At 49.9% G+C, this 20,056-nt stretch overlaps 8 protein-coding genes across 8 annotated transcripts; 4 read left to right on the plus strand and 4 right to left on the minus strand.

Annotated features, from left to right (window-relative positions):
- Positions 1–2,988: 2,988 nt before the first annotated feature.
- BCR38DRAFT_456740 (uncharacterized protein) lies at positions 2,989–4,385 on the plus strand (the record flags this gene model as incomplete). The annotated part of the gene is made up of 4 exons (XM_040861954.1): positions 2,989–3,196; positions 3,270–3,732; positions 3,782–3,849; positions 3,937–4,385. 4 exons carry the CDS (start codon positions 2,989–2,991, stop codon positions 4,383–4,385), a joined length of 1,188 nt encoding a protein of 395 aa, XP_040717063.1.
- Positions 4,386–5,360: 975 nt separating this feature from the next.
- On the plus strand, positions 5,361–6,176 carry BCR38DRAFT_483757 (ClpP/crotonase-like domain-containing protein; the record flags this gene model as incomplete). Its single annotated transcript, XM_040863663.1, has 1 exon — positions 5,361–6,176. One exon carries the CDS (start codon positions 5,361–5,363, stop codon positions 6,174–6,176), a length of 816 nt encoding a protein of 271 aa, XP_040717064.1.
- A 109-nt stretch (positions 6,177–6,285) lies between these two features.
- BCR38DRAFT_172795 (phosphoglucomutase/phosphomannomutase) lies at positions 6,286–8,535 on the minus strand. The gene is made up of 5 exons (XM_040853866.1): positions 8,234–8,535; positions 8,014–8,111; positions 7,838–7,951; positions 6,677–7,690; positions 6,286–6,622 (listed from the first exon to the last, which is right to left on the minus strand). Exons 1-5 carry the CDS (start codon positions 8,284–8,286, stop codon positions 6,330–6,332), a joined length of 1,572 nt encoding a protein of 523 aa, XP_040717065.1. The 5' UTR covers positions 8,287–8,535; the 3' UTR covers positions 6,286–6,329.
- A 112-nt stretch (positions 8,536–8,647) lies between these two features.
- BCR38DRAFT_429240 (ribonuclease H-like domain-containing protein) lies at positions 8,648–9,551 on the minus strand. The gene is made up of 2 exons (XM_040859956.1): positions 9,408–9,551; positions 8,648–9,353 (listed from the first exon to the last, which is right to left on the minus strand). Exons 1-2 carry the CDS (start codon positions 9,444–9,446, stop codon positions 8,832–8,834), a joined length of 561 nt encoding a protein of 186 aa, XP_040717066.1. The 5' UTR covers positions 9,447–9,551; the 3' UTR covers positions 8,648–8,831.
- Positions 9,552–10,428: 877 nt separating this feature from the next.
- BCR38DRAFT_408075 (uncharacterized protein) lies at positions 10,429–11,460 on the minus strand (the record flags this gene model as incomplete). The annotated part of the gene is made up of 1 exon (XM_040858227.1): positions 10,429–11,460. The coding sequence occupies one exon, from the start codon at positions 11,458–11,460 to the stop codon at positions 10,429–10,431; it is 1,032 nt and encodes a 343-aa protein (XP_040717067.1).
- A 1,377-nt stretch (positions 11,461–12,837) lies between these two features.
- On the minus strand, positions 12,838–14,706 carry BCR38DRAFT_473416 (acetylcholinesterase precursor; the record flags this gene model as incomplete). Its single annotated transcript, XM_040862941.1, has 2 exons — positions 13,917–14,706; positions 12,838–13,863 (listed from the first exon to the last, which is right to left on the minus strand). The coding sequence occupies exons 1-2, from the start codon at positions 14,529–14,531 to the stop codon at positions 12,838–12,840; spliced, it is 1,641 nt and encodes a 546-aa protein (XP_040717068.1). The 5' UTR covers positions 14,532–14,706.
- A 1,837-nt stretch (positions 14,707–16,543) lies between these two features.
- BCR38DRAFT_172899 (uncharacterized protein) lies at positions 16,544–17,394 on the plus strand. Its single transcript, XM_040853867.1, has one exon. The coding sequence runs from the start codon at positions 16,804–16,806 to the stop codon at positions 17,257–17,259; it is 456 nt and encodes a 151-aa protein (XP_040717069.1). The 5' UTR covers positions 16,544–16,803; the 3' UTR covers positions 17,260–17,394.
- A 534-nt stretch (positions 17,395–17,928) lies between these two features.
- BCR38DRAFT_483762 (major facilitator superfamily transporter) lies at positions 17,929–19,696 on the plus strand (the record flags this gene model as incomplete). Its single annotated transcript, XM_040863664.1, has 5 exons — positions 17,929–18,477; positions 18,535–18,982; positions 19,038–19,067; positions 19,122–19,612; positions 19,670–19,696. 5 exons carry the CDS (start codon positions 17,929–17,931, stop codon positions 19,694–19,696), a joined length of 1,545 nt encoding a protein of 514 aa, XP_040717070.1.
- Between the last annotated feature and the right edge of the window lie 360 nt (positions 19,697–20,056).

A 20,056-nucleotide genomic window follows, 5' to 3' on the forward strand; every position in this document is an offset into this window, starting at 1 on the left:
AATACGTGCTATGAGTATCTCTGCGACCAGCAATTGCTGTCTGTTGTCTGTCGTACTAGTGATTATGTTTGCTTACTGAAGTTTGCTTCTCAACGGCACGAGCTGCAGTGTAACATCTCGGGTAGCATGCAGGCTTGATCCCTACACGGACCATATTCTTTAGTGTAAAATGATGCAGATTATTTCAAGGATCAAATAATTGTATCTGGGTTCACAACTGGGCCAATACCCGATAGATGGGGCTGTAGGTTGCTAGAAACCCTTGCTGCACATCTTCACAACGAAACCTCCAGCATATTAGTGCTCTTAGGGGTCGAAAGCCCATTTCACTGCTTGTAATCATGACTACACTAGGTAAAGTGGGTAGACAGTTTGTGGAAGCACCGTTTCTTAACAGTATCTTCATGTTCACGCCATAGGAAAACCCTGCGTACATACATAATCTTCAAAACAGATGTATTATATCCCTGAAAATGCCCCTTCGCCGTATTCCAAAGAACTACTCATTTGAAAGGAGTTTCCTCTTGATCCTCCAAACTGCTCCAACATCGCAATTCTGGCTGTAATGGAATATCTTCCACCTATGACGTGAAAATTATGTGCTGCTCAGTGAATGCATAGGTTTTTTTTATTTTTTATAGCAACCTCTCAGCTGCAGATGTTGCCTGTCCCGACAGTGTAGGACCACGATTGTCATGAACTGGGGTCGTGAACGTGTTACCCAAGGAAGATGATTGGCTCAGAGTAAGACTTCCATATCTAGCAGGCTGCATAGTCGTAACCCCTCATCTCAGGTTCCATAAAGTTACCCATGGGTAGCACCATTGTCATTTTGCCTTCGTTCCACCCTGTACTACACCAAGCGGCAACGGCACCAGTGAAGAAACTCCTTCTCATGGCCAGCAACCTAGGAATCACGCTCCGCAAGACGACCACGTGAGTAATAGGCTTCCGTCTCGGACGGGAAAAGACTATACTGGCGTAACACCCAATGCAAGCACTTCCCACTCAGGTCTTTACGTGCCGGGGTGATACACTGTTCTAGACGAAAGGAGCACCCAAATTTACCTACAGAACTTAAAAACACCTGACCTGTCGAGTCATCGGCACCGACTTGAGCAAGATACAGCCGCTCAATGCGCCCTCTACCTACGAGTTTCTCAAAGAAGATGCCGGAGACGACTGGGTCTAGGATTGCCAGTTCGATTGTGCTCATCTGCGGTTTGTTCTCACGGGTTTCGATGACACGCCGAAAGGTGGATGGGAATGCATTCGATTACACAAAGCCGGGAAGATGGCTTGAGTTCCCAGACGGTTCTACCACGGTCGACAGTGCTGATGACAGTTGCGAGGGTAACGCCCACCTAATGGCCCAATCTCCTACCTAGCCCAGTCTGAAGCAGCATGCCAACTTGCGACGCACAATACAAGGTGTCTCTATGAAGAAATGGAACGAAGCACTTATGGTAAGCATGGCTTCGTTTGGCCCTACGCATGTTAGATCCACCATCCCCACTTCTTACCAACTGTGACTAAGTCTCCTGCCCTCGCGGCTACGTCGTGTAGAAGGATGGGTGCAGGATATTTTAGTGGAACCGGCAAGCTTAGCTTCTGTGGAAGCACAGCCGGAAGCAAAGAGGTCCGAGCTGGGTGGTTAATGCGCGACTACTATAGTCGCGATTATACTGCAAGGGTTGGCGTTATTGAGACTGCTTGCACGGCATGACAGTCCCAGAAATGAGTATCCCTCGTATCGATAGTTGAGCATGCCATATTCAATAATCATTTGCCCCTCCAAGTGAAGCAACGGCACAAATCATATCAAGCAAATCAAGCATTTTCAGTCCATCTGCCAAGCGAAGTATGGACCCATGCCGTAGCGAAAACCAAAACGCCATGGCGCCTCAAAATAGTGGTTCACACGGATGCAAACGTCCCAAGAAGCGAGCGGCGTAGCTCTATGCTGGACAAGGGGCGACTCCAAGTTGAGGTGGATTCATACGATTAAGATGTCAGGTTAAGCACCGAGCAGTAGATCGCCTACTTATTTCCGTCCATGATTTCCCTGGGCGATGTCACCTCAGAGGAGTCAGACCATTGGCGACAACCACGGCAGGGTTAAAGTCAAATTGACTGGTAGTACCATCTGATTCCAAATTTTGGCCCAATCTAGTTTCAAATCTCGGAAGCAACGCCGTCGTCTAGGCCGAATACCACCTCCGTTCGGCAGGGATGGCCCGGTCTAGAAACAACCAAAATCCGGATTCACGCCGGGGACCTATAGAGACCCGTAGGATAGAGACTACTATGGGCCTTGTCGGATGCTACCATGCAACAAGCAGGCACGCCACAATCCCGTATCGAATGTAGGCCCAATCGCAGACCCCAAAATGAAGGGCACGTTTGGGAAATTTCGGACCAGAGGTCTGGCCGGGAGGCCCTGGATCGAACCTGTTCCTTCTCAGCTTGTGGAACCCTATCACACCCGTTGTGCAGCTCGTGATTCGCACATGGGCCAAAGATCCGGTGTCAAAAAGGGACTTCAGGACCCATGTCGTCCCCGCAAACGGTGCCGGCGAAACGGCCGTGGCACGCGAAAGATGACAATACTTCGTCATATCGCCTACTGCTAATGAGCACTGCCATAAGCGCATGTTCCCAGGTGGAACCATTGGCTAGGAACAAACAGCAAGCTGTGTTCCGCAAGGGTCACAACTGCCGTTGAGCTGCTCTGAATTGGGAAGTCAAGCCTTTGATTGCTTTAGCATCGTGTCGTGCAGGGACTACGGCTCCCCCACCTTGAGGAGCCGGGCCAAGCACCGGGAGCACCTTGCTCTGCGGTAGTATGGAACACCCAGGGACTGTACATGGCAACTGGTTTTGACGACTAACACGCAGTGAGCCCATCACACTGAATAAAAGAAGTCCGATGTCTCTTCTGCACCCTTGGCAACCTTTTTCAAACTTTGTTGAAAATGGTTCGAAAACATGGCTAGCATGGAACTCACACCTACCGACTTGGAAGATGAAGGCGACAGGCTCGTCGATATTTCCATTGCCTTCGCCGCCCTGACAACTGTAATCATCGGTCTGCGATACTACGCGAAGCGATTCACGAGCGTCTCGTTCGGCACCGACGATGTTTTTCTCATAGCCGCCTACGTGCTTAATCTTGGCATGTGCGCGCTTGGTATAGGTAAGCAAGGAAGCATGACTTGACCTCCCCTTTTCTATTCGCGACGTCTTGGCTAAATTGTTCTTGACTACAGTGATGGTGAAAATCGCCGGGGTGGGACGCCATGTGATCTTCATTGAGGAGAACAACCCGGCGCTGTTAACGAAGTGGGCCCAGTGCATCCTGGCCTTCGAGATCTTGTACTTCTCGAGCGTCGCTATGCCGAAGCTGGCTATTTTGTTCCTCTACCTGCGAGTGTTCAACTGGAAGGGTCCTATGCGCGTCGTGGCGCTGGGTCTCATTGTTGTCGTGGCCGGCACGGGTCTGGGGCTGGTCCTGACGGCCTGCTTCCAGTGTCGGCCCATCAACTTCTGGTGGGATCACACGATCGTGGGCGGGACATGCATCGATGTGCAAGCCTTCTTCCATGCGTCGAGCATCCCGCAATTTGTGCTTGATTTCTTCATCATGGGCCTGCCATTGAAGACCATTTGGGACTTGAAGATGCCCACTTACAAGCGGCTTGCCCTGGTGTTGATCTTCATGGTTGCTAGTTTGTAAGTCGTTGATATCGGTCCCACTAGGAAATAGCTGACGATAAGACAGTGGCGTCGTTGCCTCCATCATACGAGCCAAGACCTTCTTTCAGACCTCAGCCTTTTCGGATAGAACTTGTAAGTAATGACTGGTTCTACCATACCGAGCATGGGACCAACCAACGGATTTTGGACGTGAAAAACTCGCTAACACTTTGACAATAGTTGCGTCCGTCGAGTTGGTAGGATGGAGCATCATCGAGACGGGAACCTATATCATCGCCACATGTCTGCCGCATCTGCGCCCCTTGATCGTCAAATACACCCCCCAATGGCTGAAGGGACTGGTGCACCGAACCATCGCCTACACGAGCAGCTCGTTTACCACGAGGAAGACCACACATCGAGCCGATGACGAGATTGAGCTGACAGGGAAGACATTGGTGAAAAGTTCTGCTGGGAAGAGCATGTTACCAGGCCAGGATGATGGATCGACTTTTCAAAACAGGGACAAGTCGACGGTCAGCACGAAATCGAATTTCGATACGCGGCCGTCTGCCGATATTGTCGACGGGAGGCCGTGGAACGACAGTGGGAATAATATCCGAGTCACCAATGAGGTGACGATTGAGAGTTTTCGAAAATCTTCTCAGAACAAGGAGACCTATTTCTAACTTCAATGTCTGGGTAGACGCAACAATGAGATCTGCATGGGTTCTTCCTGCCCCTGTGAGTGATGTGACGTGATCGACGATGAGTAGACGCAGTGTAGCCAGCTTGGCAGGGTTCAGGAGCTAGATCCAGGATCCGGCCGAGCCAACGAGTGGTTTCCACAGAAGGATGCGTGATACGACGAGTCATTAGCACGCCAGCATTCCATGTTCTTTCCCTTGGCTTCGCTCGTACGTCAAGGTTTTTGACTGAAGATTGCCAGAATCAAAGCATGTTGGATTGCGGGCACGTCTCGCGGGCGCAAACTACTGGCAGTCGAGAATCAATTTCATGTCATTGAAGGTGTGGTCTCGTAGGTGAAACTGAGGTCCTATTTGGATAATTTCCTACGCCGCCCAGCAATAACTCCCCAAAACTATTCCACCTGCTGCTACGATGATAATCTTATGCGTCAACCGGGGACTTGCATACAATGCTGCCTTGGCGACGCTCTGGCATGTGATGAGCTCGGCACTCGGTGAGGAGCGGGTCTACCTCGGACTACATCCAACAACAACTCGACATTTAACGTCCGAACAGCTTGTAATCCCAGAGTGCAATACTTGTCCATCCAATCTGAGTGATAAGCCATGTACATCTTGTTTTGTATCTTTCTATATAATTAGATTTGTGCATATACGTATGTGAAAAAGCCGTTGCCTCTTCTGAGTGTAAACAAGCTTGGTTTCCAGACGTTGGACATACGCAAAGCAACCTGAAAACGGGAAAGGACAGCATTCCGCGAGCTAGCTATTGTACACATACATGCAAAGTATTTCGAAGACCAACAGATAACTCGAGAGACTTCTCCGATCCCATTCGGGCGGTGTCTCCAACCGAAGCAGACACGTTCTCCATCACCAAAGAGTCGACAACTCCACATACCGACAACTCACTCGTCTCGCAACCAGTATCACCACCACAACAAAACCACCAAAATGGCCACCACCCAAACCCTCTTCACAATCCCCATACCACCCCTAAAAGCCCACCCAGGCGGAACCATAACCTGCACCCTCCCGGCGCCGCAAACCTACCTCCTAACCATATCCTCCCCGCCCGACAACCGGCTCACACCCCCCTGCTGCGCCGCCCTCCTCTCGGCCCTTGACCAAATCGAATTTGTCCACGCCACCAGCACCCAGGGCGTAGTGATAACCACTTCCTCGATCCCGAAGTTCTATTCCAACGGGCTAGACCTCGAGCTGGCTCTCGGCACGCCCGGTTTCGTCGAAAAAAGTCTGTACCCCTTATTCCGGCGTTTCTTGACGTTTCCTATGCCCACCGTTGCTTTAATCAACGGACACTGTTTCGCCGGAGGGTTGATGCTAGCCATGCACCACGATTACCGCGTCTTTAGCGGCGAGAAGGGGTACATGTGCATCAACGAGCTGGACTTTGGGTCACCGCTCTTGCCGCCTATGGCGGGGATTTTCCGAGAGAAGTTACGGCCGGATGTGTACCGGCACATGGTGTTGGAGGCGCGTCGGTGGGATGCCAGGGCGGCGCTGGAGGCGGGGATTGTGGATTCGGTGGAGGGGATAGAGGGGGTGATGGGCTTGATTACGGAGAGGGGACTGGCGACCAAGGGCAAGACGGGTGTGTATGGGCTGATCAAGGAGGAGATGTACCGTGGGCAGATTGCGTTGCTGGATGCGACAGGGAAGGATGTGGTGAATGTCAAGGATTTAATGGTTGCGGACCTGAAGCGGAAGAAGGAGGGGAAGGCAAAGGCCGAGAAGGCGAAGTTGTAAAATACTTGCACGCGTTAGAAGTCGATAACTGAACATATCAAGATTTTACTTGTCAACCAATTTTCATTATGAGTTGTGTGTGTTTAGGTCTCACTCAATCGTGACAACTGGCTGGCTGGCCGGCTCAGACGCCCATGGTATGGTACCCCTATTTTACGTTTTGACATCAGGCTCATCACGTCCAACGAACTCCTTGAACTTGAGCAACTCAGTGGCGAACTTAATCTCAGGCGCCAAGAAGTCCTGTGCGTCCAAGGTGTACTTCGACTTGTCGTCGGTGTACTGCTCGATGTACAGACGGATGGTGGCACCGGAGGAACCAGTGCCAGACAGGCGCACGACAATGCGGCTGCCGGATGAGAAGCGGGCATACAAGCCCTGGTTGGACGAAACGGATCCGTCGAGGTCTGTGTACGAAAAGTTGCCCGCATCAGTGACAGTGCGGTCTGATATGTACCAGTTAGCATCATGATCAACCAGGGGTGCCACACGGTACTTGCCTCCAATCTTGCTGCCGATGAAGTTGGGGTCGGCGACCAAGTCGTTCAAAACACCGACGACCTTGTTGGCGCCATCAGAGTCGACATTCTCGTAGTCGTAGCGGGTGAAGAAGGTTCGGCCATAAGTGTTCCAGAAATCCTGCTGAATTTGTTTGATGCTGGGCTTGGATCCGGGGTTGGCTTCACCGAGACCAGCAATGATGTTGAGCCAGGCCACAACAGCCCAAAGACCGTCCTTCTCACGAACGTGGTTGCTACCAGTACCAAAACTCTCCTCGCCGCAGATGCTGAGCTTGTCAGCATCGAAGAGTGCGCAGAAGAACTTCCAGCCAGTGGGGACCTCGTAACAGTTCAGTCCCTGAGCCTTGGCGACGAGGTCAACAGCTCCTGACGTAGGCATGCTGCGGGCCAGACCGTAAACACCCTGCTTCTTGAAGTAGGGGATCAACTGGGCATGGTGGGCAATGATTGCCAAGCTGTCACCGGGCGAGACGAAAGCACCGGCACCGTAGATCATGTTTCGGTCACCATCACCATCAGAAGCAGCGCCGAAGGGAATGTTGTCCTGGTCAACCTTCTCCACCAGGGAGTGGGCGTAGACGAGGTTAGGGTCAGGGTGTCCACCATTGAAATCGGGTGATGGCACACAGTTCTGTGTCGCTCCCGTCAGACCCAGCTCCTTCTCGAAGATGTCCTTGCCGTAAGGACCTGTGACACCGTGCAGACCATCGAAGAGAACCTTGAAGTCTGGGTTGGAGGTGAAGAATTTCTTGATCGTGGGGAAATCGAAAATGTCCTTCAGCATCTCGGTGTAGTCGGCCGTGCTGTCGATAATCTCCACCTCAAGGTCGCCATATGTCTTGGTGCCAACAGTCGCGATGTCGACATCGGGGATATCGGCGATCTTGTAGGATGTGAGAGTCTTCGAGGCTTCGTAGATCTTGTTGGTAACGCTCTCGGGAGCAGGACCGCCGTTGGCGAGGTTGTACTTGATACCGAAGTCTTGGGTGGGACCTAGACAAGACTAGGATGAGAGGCTGCAGTCATACAGCATGGGAAGGGACAACATACCACCGGGGTTGTGACTGGCAGTCAGGAGGATACCGCCAGTCGCTTTTCGCTTGCGAATGACATGACTGGCTGCAGGGGTGGACAAAATACCATTCTGTCCGATCAGGAGCTTCTTGACACCATACGCAGCGCCGATCTTGGCAATCAATTGAACTACTTCGGGATTGTAAAATCGGCCATCACCACCAATAACGAGGAAAGAACCTATACTGAACCTCAGCTTGCGTCGTCGAGTGACAGAAGCCGAAGCCCCTCGAGCTACTCACCCTCAACGCCCTCGGGAATGGACAGGAGAATGCTGGTGACGAAGGATTCACTGTAATGGGCTTGTTGGAAGACCTTGACCTTCTTTCGAAGACCCGAGCTACACTATGAGTCAGCCATTGGTCTGGATGTCTGGATCGTCCTTCGATTTCCTTGACAGTCTACGCTGTGGATCTGCGGAGGACGATGATGGTGGGGTAGCTTGAGCAGCAGTTGACGTACGTTCCGGGCTTCTGGTCCGTAAAGGACTTGAACTCGACTGTCTGAATACCCATGGTGAGAATGAGTGCAATGTAAGAAATGCAATGGCGTAGAAACTTGAAGAAGAAAGAGGCAAGTGGGTTGGGTACGGGTGTATAGAGGGCGAGAAAACCCTGGGGATCGGTGAGCTCGAAAATGTATTGTTGGGCACGGCAGCATGGTGGAGTTCGTATCAAGCAAGCGCTGTGACCTCATTTTGTGGCGGCGAGCATTGATCGAGCCAAGCACTGTGTATATCCATTTGCGAGACTGTCTTTGGCTAGAAACCAGCTTATGCACAGTTTGACACTCAATGGTCGTATCGTGAATGGCAACAAGGTCGGAACGGAATTGACGAATGTTCTGCGAGAAAAGCCGCCACGTTCTTTTCTCTTGCCCCAAACTGGTCCCTGTCAGCCTTCTGATTTTAAGCTGTCTGAGGTGGCGTACATTCTGTCACCCATGCGCACCATATTGAAGCCACTTTCCAGCGACACAGCGGTCTAGATGTTGTGGCAGCTTCACGCTATTCCCAAAAGCTTTCCATCTGCATGCGGTGAGACGCAACACCAATATTTTCTCATGCGTCCTGAAATATCACGTCTTTGTAATATCTGGCCTCAGCAATGCTTTCCAGGATATCCTCCTTTGCTTGATGTAATCCCTGTTTTGAGGGCGCATTCTGCAGCACCTCGGGAGGACACCATCGCCTTGCTGCCTCCTTCAGACTGCTCACGTCCAAAATACGGTACTGTAGGTAGTCCACCACCTTCTTGTACGGCTCTTTCCTAAGGAACGCGCGGTCGGCATGTACACTGTTCCCTGCCAGCAGCGCGACTCTCTCTCGGGGAACATACTTCTTGATGTAGGCAAGGAGTTCATCGGCCGCCTTCTCTGGAGTGACCTCCGACGCCAACACGGCGGCCGTCAGTCCGCTCTTGCCGTGGGTATTGGTGCACCAGTCGTCCATCTTATCCATTCTCTCCCTGGATTGATGGACCACGGCGCCCCAGCCCCTCTCGTCCATGACCTCAAGCGAGGCAGTCGTGATGATGCAGAAAATCTCAATGATCTCCTCGCGATCGGGGTCGAGTCCCGTCATCTACAACGCTCAATTAGCGGGTGCTGACCGGTACGTATTCGTCAATTGCCTCACCTCGCAATCGATCCATACCAACGGCCCGTCACTTGCCATTATATCCGAATTTCCTGCGGATATATATGCCTTGAAAGATGTTTGGTGGTTCGGTGGTTGTTTCTCCGCAAATTTTCAGAACCTGCGGGCGCACGATTAGTGCACTAAGGTACTTAGCAGGAGCAACCACACAGAACGCTTCACTGAGTTTGCATTGGAAAACTGGGATGAAGTGCCAGGAACAGCGAAAGCACATGCGCACTGATTTTAAAATAGTATAATTTCAATCAGACGACGATGGTCGCACTTGCCCCTTGGTTGCTATCAAAATCGCAAAGATTGCTTACATACATACTCAAGCAACTTTTTCTCATGTTAACCGCCTCTTAAAAGCCATTTCCTTTCTAACTCATACTACAATGAGAGCAGGTAGCAAAGCCTTTCCTGTTCTTTGGGATACTTATTTGGGCCATATTTGCATGAGGTAATGGGATTCATGTCAATGCTAACAGTCCTCCGGGGCTCGGACTGTTGTACATAATCTGTATGTCTGGCGGAGTATCATCAAGGGCAGGTCCACTCTGAGTCTAGATATGCAGTTTAAGATATAGAGTTCAACGTCCAATGAGAGTACCCACAGAGAATTCAAATTGAGCGAGGTTGTGCTTTGGTTGTGCTTTGGTATAGGATAAGGGCATACACAACAAAAGCGAGTGTGGAAAGGGGTAAAATGAGAGCAAGATGAGACCATAGAGTACCAGAGCAAGTTCACACTTTTATGGAATCGAATTTGGCTCGTTTTGAATTTTTATTGCATTTCAGAGTCTAGTAGACCTAGTGTGGAGGCCCCGCCTCTGACCCAGGAGCGAACACGAGTAGTTATGATCAACTCCCTCTTTATTCTCGATAGCTCTCTCGACTATACATAGTTCAACCTTATCCGAACTCAAGTTCAACACATTTCCAAGGTATCCAGTCCAACTGAAAAATTTCGAAATCTTTATCCAATCATGTTTTGCAACTCAAATACCATCCACGCCTTCTATTTGGTGCCGGGTCTAATCAGAAACCAGATCAGATCTCTCTTCCTGAAAGACTTCTTCTTACTCTTCTTCTTCTTCTTCTGGCCCTTTTCTGAGACTGTCTTTTCCTCTTTTTGAGGCACGATTTGGCTCTTGGTATCCTCGGTTTGTATCTTATCCTCTTCGGTAATCCAGTCGGGAGGCTTCTCAGTGAGCCACTCACAGAATTTGCGTTGGATCATTCGTCGGCGTGTGACCTTGCGTGTAGGCACGGTCAATGGAACCTTTTGCCCTTCCCGCATATCGTAAAATCGTCGAGCTTCCCAAAGTTTTTCGTTGTCCTTGACTGTGATGAGGCCATTTCTATAGTCGCGCCACCAGGCTCTGTATTCTTTGGCGCACATGGTGCGACGGGGCAAAACTGGTTGTTCGGTAATCAGGTCGAAGGGCCAGGGCGCGGTGAAGTCGACTGTTCGTACTGATTTTTCTTGGGCTGTAGCCACGGTTTGGCAGGGCTTGCGGAAGCCGGTGATTCGGAGACCTTTCTTTTGTTGATGAGGGGTATCGTCTTTGAGAATACCCTTTAAGGATTGAGCAGGGATAAGTCGGTGAGATGGATATGATGGCTTTCGAGGTTGGATGATGTTTATTTTGTCTGAAAGCTCGACTTTTATCGCCATCTCTTTTTTGAGCGTTGAAGGTCGGGAATGTCCTTGGGGGGTGTTGGATGAATATTGCGGCTTTCCAGACCCAGATGAGAATGATGATGAGGAGGATGCACTGATGCTGATGGTTCTCGCTGCTTTAACGCGCGTTTTATAATCTTCGTTCGACACTTTTTCAGCTTCGTGGGCTTCCGTTATCAATTTGTCCGTATCGTAGTAGAATAACTGTGCCTCCCGTGTGGCCTTGACTTCCTTGCTCAATGGGCTATTTCGAAACACTTTTGGAAAGGGCGTCCATTTGTCTTGCTTATTGTTGCGGTGGGTGATCTTGATCTTGTCGATGAATTGCTTATGAGTGTCCATGGAAGCGTAGACTTCTGGGTACATCTTTCTCTGCGCGAAGCTACTTCATACGTGTCGAAAGATAAACGGCATATGTAAGTTTCTTCTAAAAATATAGAGTGGCGAAGAGGAAAATAAAGACGAAATTGAGGTTATCGTTGTTAGTGATGTGTGCATAGGGGAAGTGTGGTTCTAATGGACAAACAGGTTGGATGGAATGTTCTGCAGAATATGCCACAAGCAAATGAACAAACGACCGAGACTGAAAAATTTCACCCGTCCATAAATACGTGCGATAGAATGAAAGGCTTCCGGAGATGACTGTCAAACTTACCGCTTCTGTTATATAATAGGTTAAGTTTTACGTTCCAAGCCGCTGAAAATGGATCTTTCCTGGGAAGAGTGAGAGTAATAGTCACTTGCTAATTATTAGCTTCATACATCCATTAGTAGAAAAATAGAGCAGAAATCAAGTGGACATAAGATATTAACTAGGTAACAATACAAAGTGTTATAGAATCGATGATCTTTTGTATATCTATCAATATCTCAACCTGGTCACCATTTGCTCCAACATCCACTTCTTACAGTGAAATCGCTATTTTTATATATGTTTAAATAATTAGATACGTGGTAAAAAATTCGCCGCTGCTGCGGATATTTTAGTGTGAAAATAAGGAAGTATTGTGATTGTTGTTACGTTATTCTCTACCACAGTTTGGCCGAACTATCGCAATTTCAAATATTCACCATCCACCGCCACCATCGACCGGTCGGATCAGAAAACCGAGTCAAAAGAAAAGCTCAACTCTCGGCCTTCGTTATTGGGTTATCCTTGTTTCAATTGTTGTTGCAAGGCAAGTGTCTATAGCGGTGTATAATTATAAGAGGCTGTGGATCGCCATCTATTGATTGTAGTATGCGAAGTTAGGCGTAAAATAAGAGCCACTCCCCCCGCCCCCAATATCATAGAATGCTTAGTTCACTTATTCCGGGAAGAACTCAAGACTAAATGCTAGCTATGGTGAGTCATACCAACATTGCGTTAATATACATAGTGAAGACAAGTGTGCTCAGATCAAGCCTTGCTAGTTTATATTCGGGCGGTACTTAATTATGAACTCCCTATTGCAGATCTTGCAGATTCTGGGAGAAAAAGAAATGGCCGCCGGTATGACTTAACACGTCAGGAAGTCGGCTAAAGCGTGTCAGTAAGTGTATGAAGTTAGTGTACTCAAGGGAGTTGCCCGACTGGAACATAGCATGGCCGTTCACCGTATTTAGATAAAAATATCTGCGGGCTTGTAGACACAGATCACATCAAACGACCAATATTAGAACGATGCGAAAGGAAGGCACTCGTACAAAGTACTTTGGTTCATATTAAAGGTTTGAGGACTATCCCAAGCGCTCATGATTTCCTCACTGCTGCGAAATCTCAACCTTATCCCACCAAAAGTTCGACTCCTCACTCGCCCAAACATCCTCAGAAATCTCAGCAGCTTTGCCAACTTCACCCCCAACCAACTCTTTATTCTCCCTCCCAAAGATGATCAACCTCGGCTTGTCCCCTTCATGCTTGACCCACTCCGGCCTCGCCTCATCACCCCCTTTGACCTTGTTCGGGTCACCCGAGCAGATGAAACTCGTGACATACGCATGCAAGCTTTTCGATATCTCATCCTGCGCTTTGGACTTCGCACACGTATCAGGATCCTGGAACTCGTACTTCATGTTACTCCCATGTTGCGCACCGTCAACGATACTCGATCTCAGGGCCCAATGGTAGAGGTACACAGGCACGTGCCGGTTGGCGAAATGCGCGGTCTGTCGGACGGGACTGACGTACGCATAATGCGCGTAGGCAGCTTCGATGCGCTTGAACATCTCCCCCACGCCGTACTGGAGTCGGTCTTCCTTGTATATTGAGTCGGGGTATACGAATGGATCAGGATAGAGGGTATTGATTTTTTCCACATCCTCATCAGTCAGCTGGGGCAGAAGCGTGCGCCAGAAATCGATAAATTCGTCAGAGGTTGACATCTTCTTGTTAACGTACACCGATCCTTCGTTCGTGTTGAAACCAGTCATGATCGGAACCTTATGCCACTTCCCCTCACGCCAGGCGTCTATGGGTCGCCTGCGGATGATCTCACCGTCGATGACTGGCTGGAAGGCCCAGCGTAAACTGGAGTTGTAGTTGCCGAAGACCTCCGTCTGCGCTTTGGCCACCGTCTCCAGTGGCAGTGACCGCAGGAAGGGAAAGATTTCGGACTCGGGCAAGTCCTTAGGACATTTCACCGCATTCAGAAAGTCCTTGAACTGCTGCTCGTGGATGGCGGCGTCGGGACGCCGGACTGCTCGTGAAGTCGGCGCCCCTGACTCCATGACCGCTCTGTGGAACAGCGGCGTCTTGCCTGCTTCGTAGTCCAAGAGGTGATGGCCAATCTATATATCGCATCAGAACGGCTCCAGTGAAATGGTTGTGGGGCAATCCTTACAGAATGGGCACCAGCCGAAAGACCAATAATCGTTATATTGCACTTATCTCCACCAAACTCCCCAATATTCTCCTGAACCCACTCCATCAAGAGAATCTGATCCTTCAAACCTAGATTAAGCGCCCCCTCCTTAGTACTCAACCCCGAAGGCAAGAAACCGAGCGACCCAATGCGGTAACCAAACGAAACGCAGACAAACGGCTCCGCCGACCAACCAACCACTGACGTCGAGTTGTACATGGCAGCATTTCCGCGATTGAATGCCCCGCCATGGAAGTAAATCGCGACCGGCAGATTGTCCGAACTGCTAACGCCTTCAGGGCGAAATACGTTAACCGTAAGACAATCCTCACTTTCCTCCAACTCAGGGCCAATAATCAGGAACTGCTTCGCCGGAGCGCGGGGGCCGTAACGGCAGGCGTCAATGGTCTTGGTGGAGGACGGCACCTTGACTGGTGGGCGGAATCGTAGATCGCCCGTGGGAGGTAGCGCGTATGGAATACCCAGGAATGACTCAACCGTCTTGGGATGCTCTCCCCGTTGTTTGATGCCCACTACCGTCCCTTGAGGAAGGGTAACCGTTGGGCGGTCTTCTGAGCTGTGATGGTCCGACATGGTGACGAATGATACTGTGCTCTGACGAGCCTTGTTGTGAGCAAAAAGCAAAATAACTAGGTGGAAAGAAGAGAGCAGAGCTGTTTGTTAATTTCCTTTTTTGAAGCACAGTGTACGAGTAAGTCAACTTTCGGTTGGCCGTAGTCATTCCGATACTGGAGAAACATTCGGCGCTCCACATGGCATCGGCTCCGGCTGCGGGAGGGCTTCCGGTGGACCCAAAGACGTAATTGGGAATTGTCATAGTCTCTTGACATTTACTTTAATAGTAGCAGGTCCGGACTGTTCGTCGTTCTGCTTCTATTTTCTTATTGTCTCATAGGAAGAAAATGGCGTATATGTACAAGAGCTATCTATCTAAGATGTGACGTCGAGTCCTCCGGGCCAAGCATTAGCGTCATCGTTTCGGAACCGGCGTCAACCTTGGCTGTGGGAGCAATACCTAACCACGACTTCGGGCAAAGTCTGTCCAACTTCGCCTCGTAGGAAATCCTATCCACTGTGATAGTTTTCCATGATAGAGGGCTCCAACAGACCCAAGCTCTATCGCTGCCATAGTATCCACCGGATAGTTTGTCAGCGAGTGGGATGTCTCCCTTGGTGGAGAACACAATGACGTCGTTCAGGCGCGCCAATTCGGGCCTCAAGACAACTTTAACCCGCTGTATGTCACTGATGTAGTGCGCGGGGTTGCGGACAACAAGCACATCCATGCCATGGACAAAGGTTTCCGAAGTATCAGGGAAATCCGATGAGCACCCATCGGCCTTCGTTCTCGTCAAGCACATTACTTATACTTGTAGGTCGGTCTACTTCACTAATTCTTAATTTTAATACACTTTGATAATTGTCATTAACTTCTTATTCTCTAGTAGTTATTTTCTGGTCCGTTTAGTTTCTTTAAGAACAATACTATCAGGTATAGCATTCTAAAGTTAAACAGCTGCAATTTATTAACCCCCCGCTATCTCTACGGCTCTTTAGGGGGTAGTCTATTTAAGTACGAGGTCTGATGTACGTAACGCCTCCTATTGATAGCTCTATAGATATCCCGTCAGTTACTCTATCCTAACAGTTAGAAACTAGAATAATAGTGAGAGCAACTCGTGTCATACAATTGATCTCTAATAGTTATTTCAAGAAATCTCCTGAGTTTGGTAAGTTCCTCGGACATCCCATGAGAGCAATTGTAACCTGGGTATGTGCTTGAGGTACACCAAGCCAGGGCTGAACTTTGTAGTAGTGACGTAACGCACAATCTGTAATGGCTGGTGTCCCAGGTTTGACGAAAAATGAAGACCACTTTCTTCCCAAAGATGCGGGATGCTCAGCGTAGCCATCATACAGGCTTTCGATAGCGCTCTCACTTCAGAAGATTGTGGTCATATCAACTGTTAAGTATGAGACCCGACACCGTGCTTCCTTACCAGAGCCGGCAGGTTCTGCGGCATGATTGAAGGCATGACAACTTGAATCAAACCGTTAGACCCACGACATCTGGCAAGTCTGCGAAAATTATAGCTTCAGTTTCAGTTGGTTCAACTGAAGATCAAACGGCGGTCTTTTGTTAAAGGTGTTCGCATGTAGGGATGCAGAGAGGCCGACCACTTGATCCGTAGTCATGAAGTTATTTAGACACGCCGTCCAAGCTTCAGGACTTGAAATGATTGGGCTATATGCTGCGAACAGGGACACTTGTAAGATTTCCCAGGGAATAGCAAGCAGAGCTTCATTGAATTTAGGAGGAGAATGAATTTAGCCTAGTCCAGTAGACAAGTCGGGAGCCCGAAATAGAGAATCAAACAGACTTACGCCATACGTCACCTAGCTGCTCTCCAAATTCCGATGAGCTACGGTAATATAATCCGCAGCTTCCATTTCTCATGATTTCTTGTTCGACAGTTTGGTTGAAGAGCGAGCAGGTTGTTTCAGAATGGCTGCTCTCGGCCAATGGCGTCCTGACATTTTCCCTAAGATGCTTTTCCTGATGGTGTTCACTGAAAGATTCCGGGAGGTTGCGTTCAGTAGCTGAAAATGGAAGGTATAAATCAGGTTCCTGCGGTGGGAGACGTTGCTTCTCCTGGGAACTTGCTTCAACTGTGGCTTGTGTTTCATGGGATGATGCTCCTGCGTCAGAGAATACTACAGAGCCAACGGCTGCCTAGGTAGAGACCGAGGCGATAACAGAAGCCCTTAGAGCCCCGTGTTCCCACCTTGACCAAAACACGTTGTTGGCTTCCACTGAATGTGTATCGCTGTCTCCTAAGACGACATGAGACAGTCTCATTTCATCTTGTGTGGAAAGCGGGCTATTCACCCTTTTCGGCGATTCTGGATGTTGATTTCGCTCATCCGAACGACGCTCTCTTGGGTTGTGAGCAGGCGTTCTAGGTTGAGAAAAGGCAGTCTCCAAAGCCTTGAACGTTGTCCCAGACGCGGGAATATAGTCAGCCAGGACGACAGTGAGACGATCCAAAAGTTCGTGCCGCTCGGAGTCGTAACTCGTTGCAACGGTCACAGGAAATCCCACGCAGGCTCCTCGACCACACTTCCTCATCCATTTCCTACGTATCTCTCGGATATCTTTAGCGAAACGGCCGAAGACAAGCTGAATATCATGCTCGCGATGCCAGTAGATGAAGCGGGGATGCGGACGAATTTTTACGCTAAATTCAGTGCCTTGATCGTCGATGTGAAGGCATCCATGCGTATCCTGAAGTTCAATTGATGAGTGTTGAATAATTGGACGAATTTGCGACCGAAGTCATCAGAACTCAGGCTGTTCCTGTTAATGGTAGATGTGACCGCTGTAGGTGCAGCTGATGGAACCATATTTGAACGAAGGTTGACCCAAAGTAACCGGACCAGCATTTGGTACCGGCTTTCAGACTGACGTCACCAGATGGACTAGGGTCGAATATGAGTCTATTCTTGGAAGTATGCAGGGCCAAGACGAGCTCCTGAGTGAGATAAAGGTTCCTGGACTGCGGTTGGCCCTATGGGATCGGAAGAAGATTTCCGCACTCGCAGTCGCCAGATTCATTTATGTGCGAGTCAGGTTGTTCGAGTCTCAGTGGTGTATGGTGGAGCCCCGCCACCTCCAAACCGCGATAATATGAACGCTTCAGCACGACTGTGGGACGGCTGTGGGGTCAACGGCCTGCAACAAGCGGATCCATTTCGGATTCAATAGATAGCATGGACGACGGTACCGAAACTTATGCCTGTGCCGATGATAGATAGCATCCAAGATAACTCAAGGACGAGTCTATCTCTCCACAAATGTCGCGTCCAAAGACCATATGAGAGATCTTCAGCAGGATGTAATCCTCCCCATTTTCCCTTCGGCTTTCTCTGCCAAGCAGCGCAATAGACGACGGCTTGATCAACTCTCGCGATGAACCTCAGCGCAGACGACAAGAAGGCCGAGGCCATGGTCAACCCGGAGAAGCTCGACATCCAAACGGGGGAGTTGAGAGACCTTGACGCCGCCGAGGTCTTCCTTCGGGAGAACAACTTCAGCAGCGAGTATGTCCAGGAACTGTTGAGCGACGAAGCCGGCAACAAGCGCCTAGTCCGCCGAGTCGACCTGATCCTGCTTCCCCTGTTGTGTGTCACGTTCCTTCTCCAGTACATTGACAAGCAGGCGCTCTCCTACGCCGCCGTCTTTGACCTGTTCACCGATGCGAACATCACCCAGGACCAGTATGCCCTATTCCCGTCTATGTTTTACATCGCATACCTGGTGGCGGAATATCCCTGGAGTTACCTGGCGCAGAAGACGCTGATGGCCAAGGTCACGTCGGGCTGTGTCATTTGCTGGGGTGCTGTACTCATGGCCACGGCCGCTTGCAATAACTATGCGGGTCTGGCGGCATGTCGCTTTCTGCTCGGAATATTTGAGGCGCCCATTACGCCTTGCTTCACCATGATTGTCGGCATGTGGGTGAGTACAGACACGAGCTTCTAAGCAGCAAAGAAGAACCCGGCTAACTTTTACCAGTACACCCGCGATCAACAGCCATTCCGGACTGGTCTGATATACAGTTGTAATGGTCTCGGTTCCATGATTGGCGGGGTTCTTAGTTACGCTATAGGCCAGATCCAGACCTTTCCTGTATGGAAAGCGATCTTCCTCTTATGCGGTGGCCTCACTACTCTCTGGGGATTGGTGCTGCTCGTCTATCTCCCTGACAGCATCATTGTAGCCAAACGCTTCACCCTCGAGGAAAAGGCCACCTTGATCGGCCGCGGGAAGCTCGGCCGGACGGGGATCCTGAATCAATCGATCAAGCTCTATCAGATCAAGGAGGCCGTGCTGGACCCGCAGGTTTGGCTGTTGACGCTGTTCGTGCTTCTGAACGAAATGATCAATGGTGGTGTCGCCAACTTTGGCAAACTCATCATCAAGGGACTTGTCCACGATTCGCTTCGTGCAACCGCTCTTGGTAGTAAGTAGAACCCCGAGGGTGACTGTATTATTCATGGTGGCTAACTGGAAATCAGTTCCCATGGGCGCATTTCAAATTCTGTGGAGTTCGTCCTAACCTCAACTTATTTGAAGTCACGAAATGCTGACCAGTATTGCAGTTTTATCTGGCACATACATGGCCTCCCGATTTCGCAATGTGCGGACGCTTGTTATGGCCGGCTACTTGATTCCAACACTCATTGGAACATCCTTAATGTGGAAGTTGGATCGTAGCTCTATGAAAATCGGCGTTCTCTTCGGGTATTATATCTGCGGCGCCTTTGTTGCGTCGCTTGCGACAGCAATGCAGATGCCGGCCACCAACCTCGGAGGCTACACCAAGCGAATGACGGCAACGGCCATCGTATTCGGCGCGTACTGTGTCGGCAACATCGTCGGACCGCACTTCTTCCTGGGGCGCGAAGCACCGACTTATCCCACCGGGTGCAAGGTGATCATCGGGTGCTCCGTTGCACAAATGTTCGTGGCCCTTAGCCTGCGCATGTTGTTGAGTAGGCGAAACAAGAAGCGAGATGCAGAGGCTGCGGCTGCGAACGCGATTGAAGACCCTGCAGTTGATGAGCTGTCGGCTGATAAAACCGACTTTGAGGTGAGTTGTTTGCCTCCCGCTCTTACAATGCATTGTGACTAGTGCTGACATCTGCAGAACCCAAAATTCCGATATGTGTTTTAGATAGGCTTGCTATTCTTGTAATGATATCGAAGATGTGGAGTATGGGACAAGAATCAGGTGTCTGCGACGTCGTAACTAATTCGAGACACTCGAGAGTTGCTCTGATAACCATTTCTAGTGACACGCGCCGTGCCACTATAGTGAGCGGCTCTGCATGTCACTCATTTTTACCGTTGCCTGTTCACTGCCCGTTGCAACGCCGATTTCAAAAAGCGTCCTACATCCAGCACGGCTAGCGGTCTAGTTGCGACGGCTTGCTTTTTAGACTATAGCCATGACTTGGTCAGTGTACTCTGCAAAACTTAGCAGCTGGTTGAGACTCATTGAGCTGGGTTGTGGTTTGCGACTCGAGTTTTGCCG

This window comes from Pseudomassariella vexata, assembly GCF_002105095.1.
Source record: "Pseudomassariella vexata strain CBS 129021 chromosome Unknown BCR38scaffold_5, whole genome shotgun sequence".
NCBI lineage: Eukaryota > Fungi > Ascomycota > Sordariomycetes > Amphisphaeriales > Pseudomassariaceae > Pseudomassariella > Pseudomassariella vexata.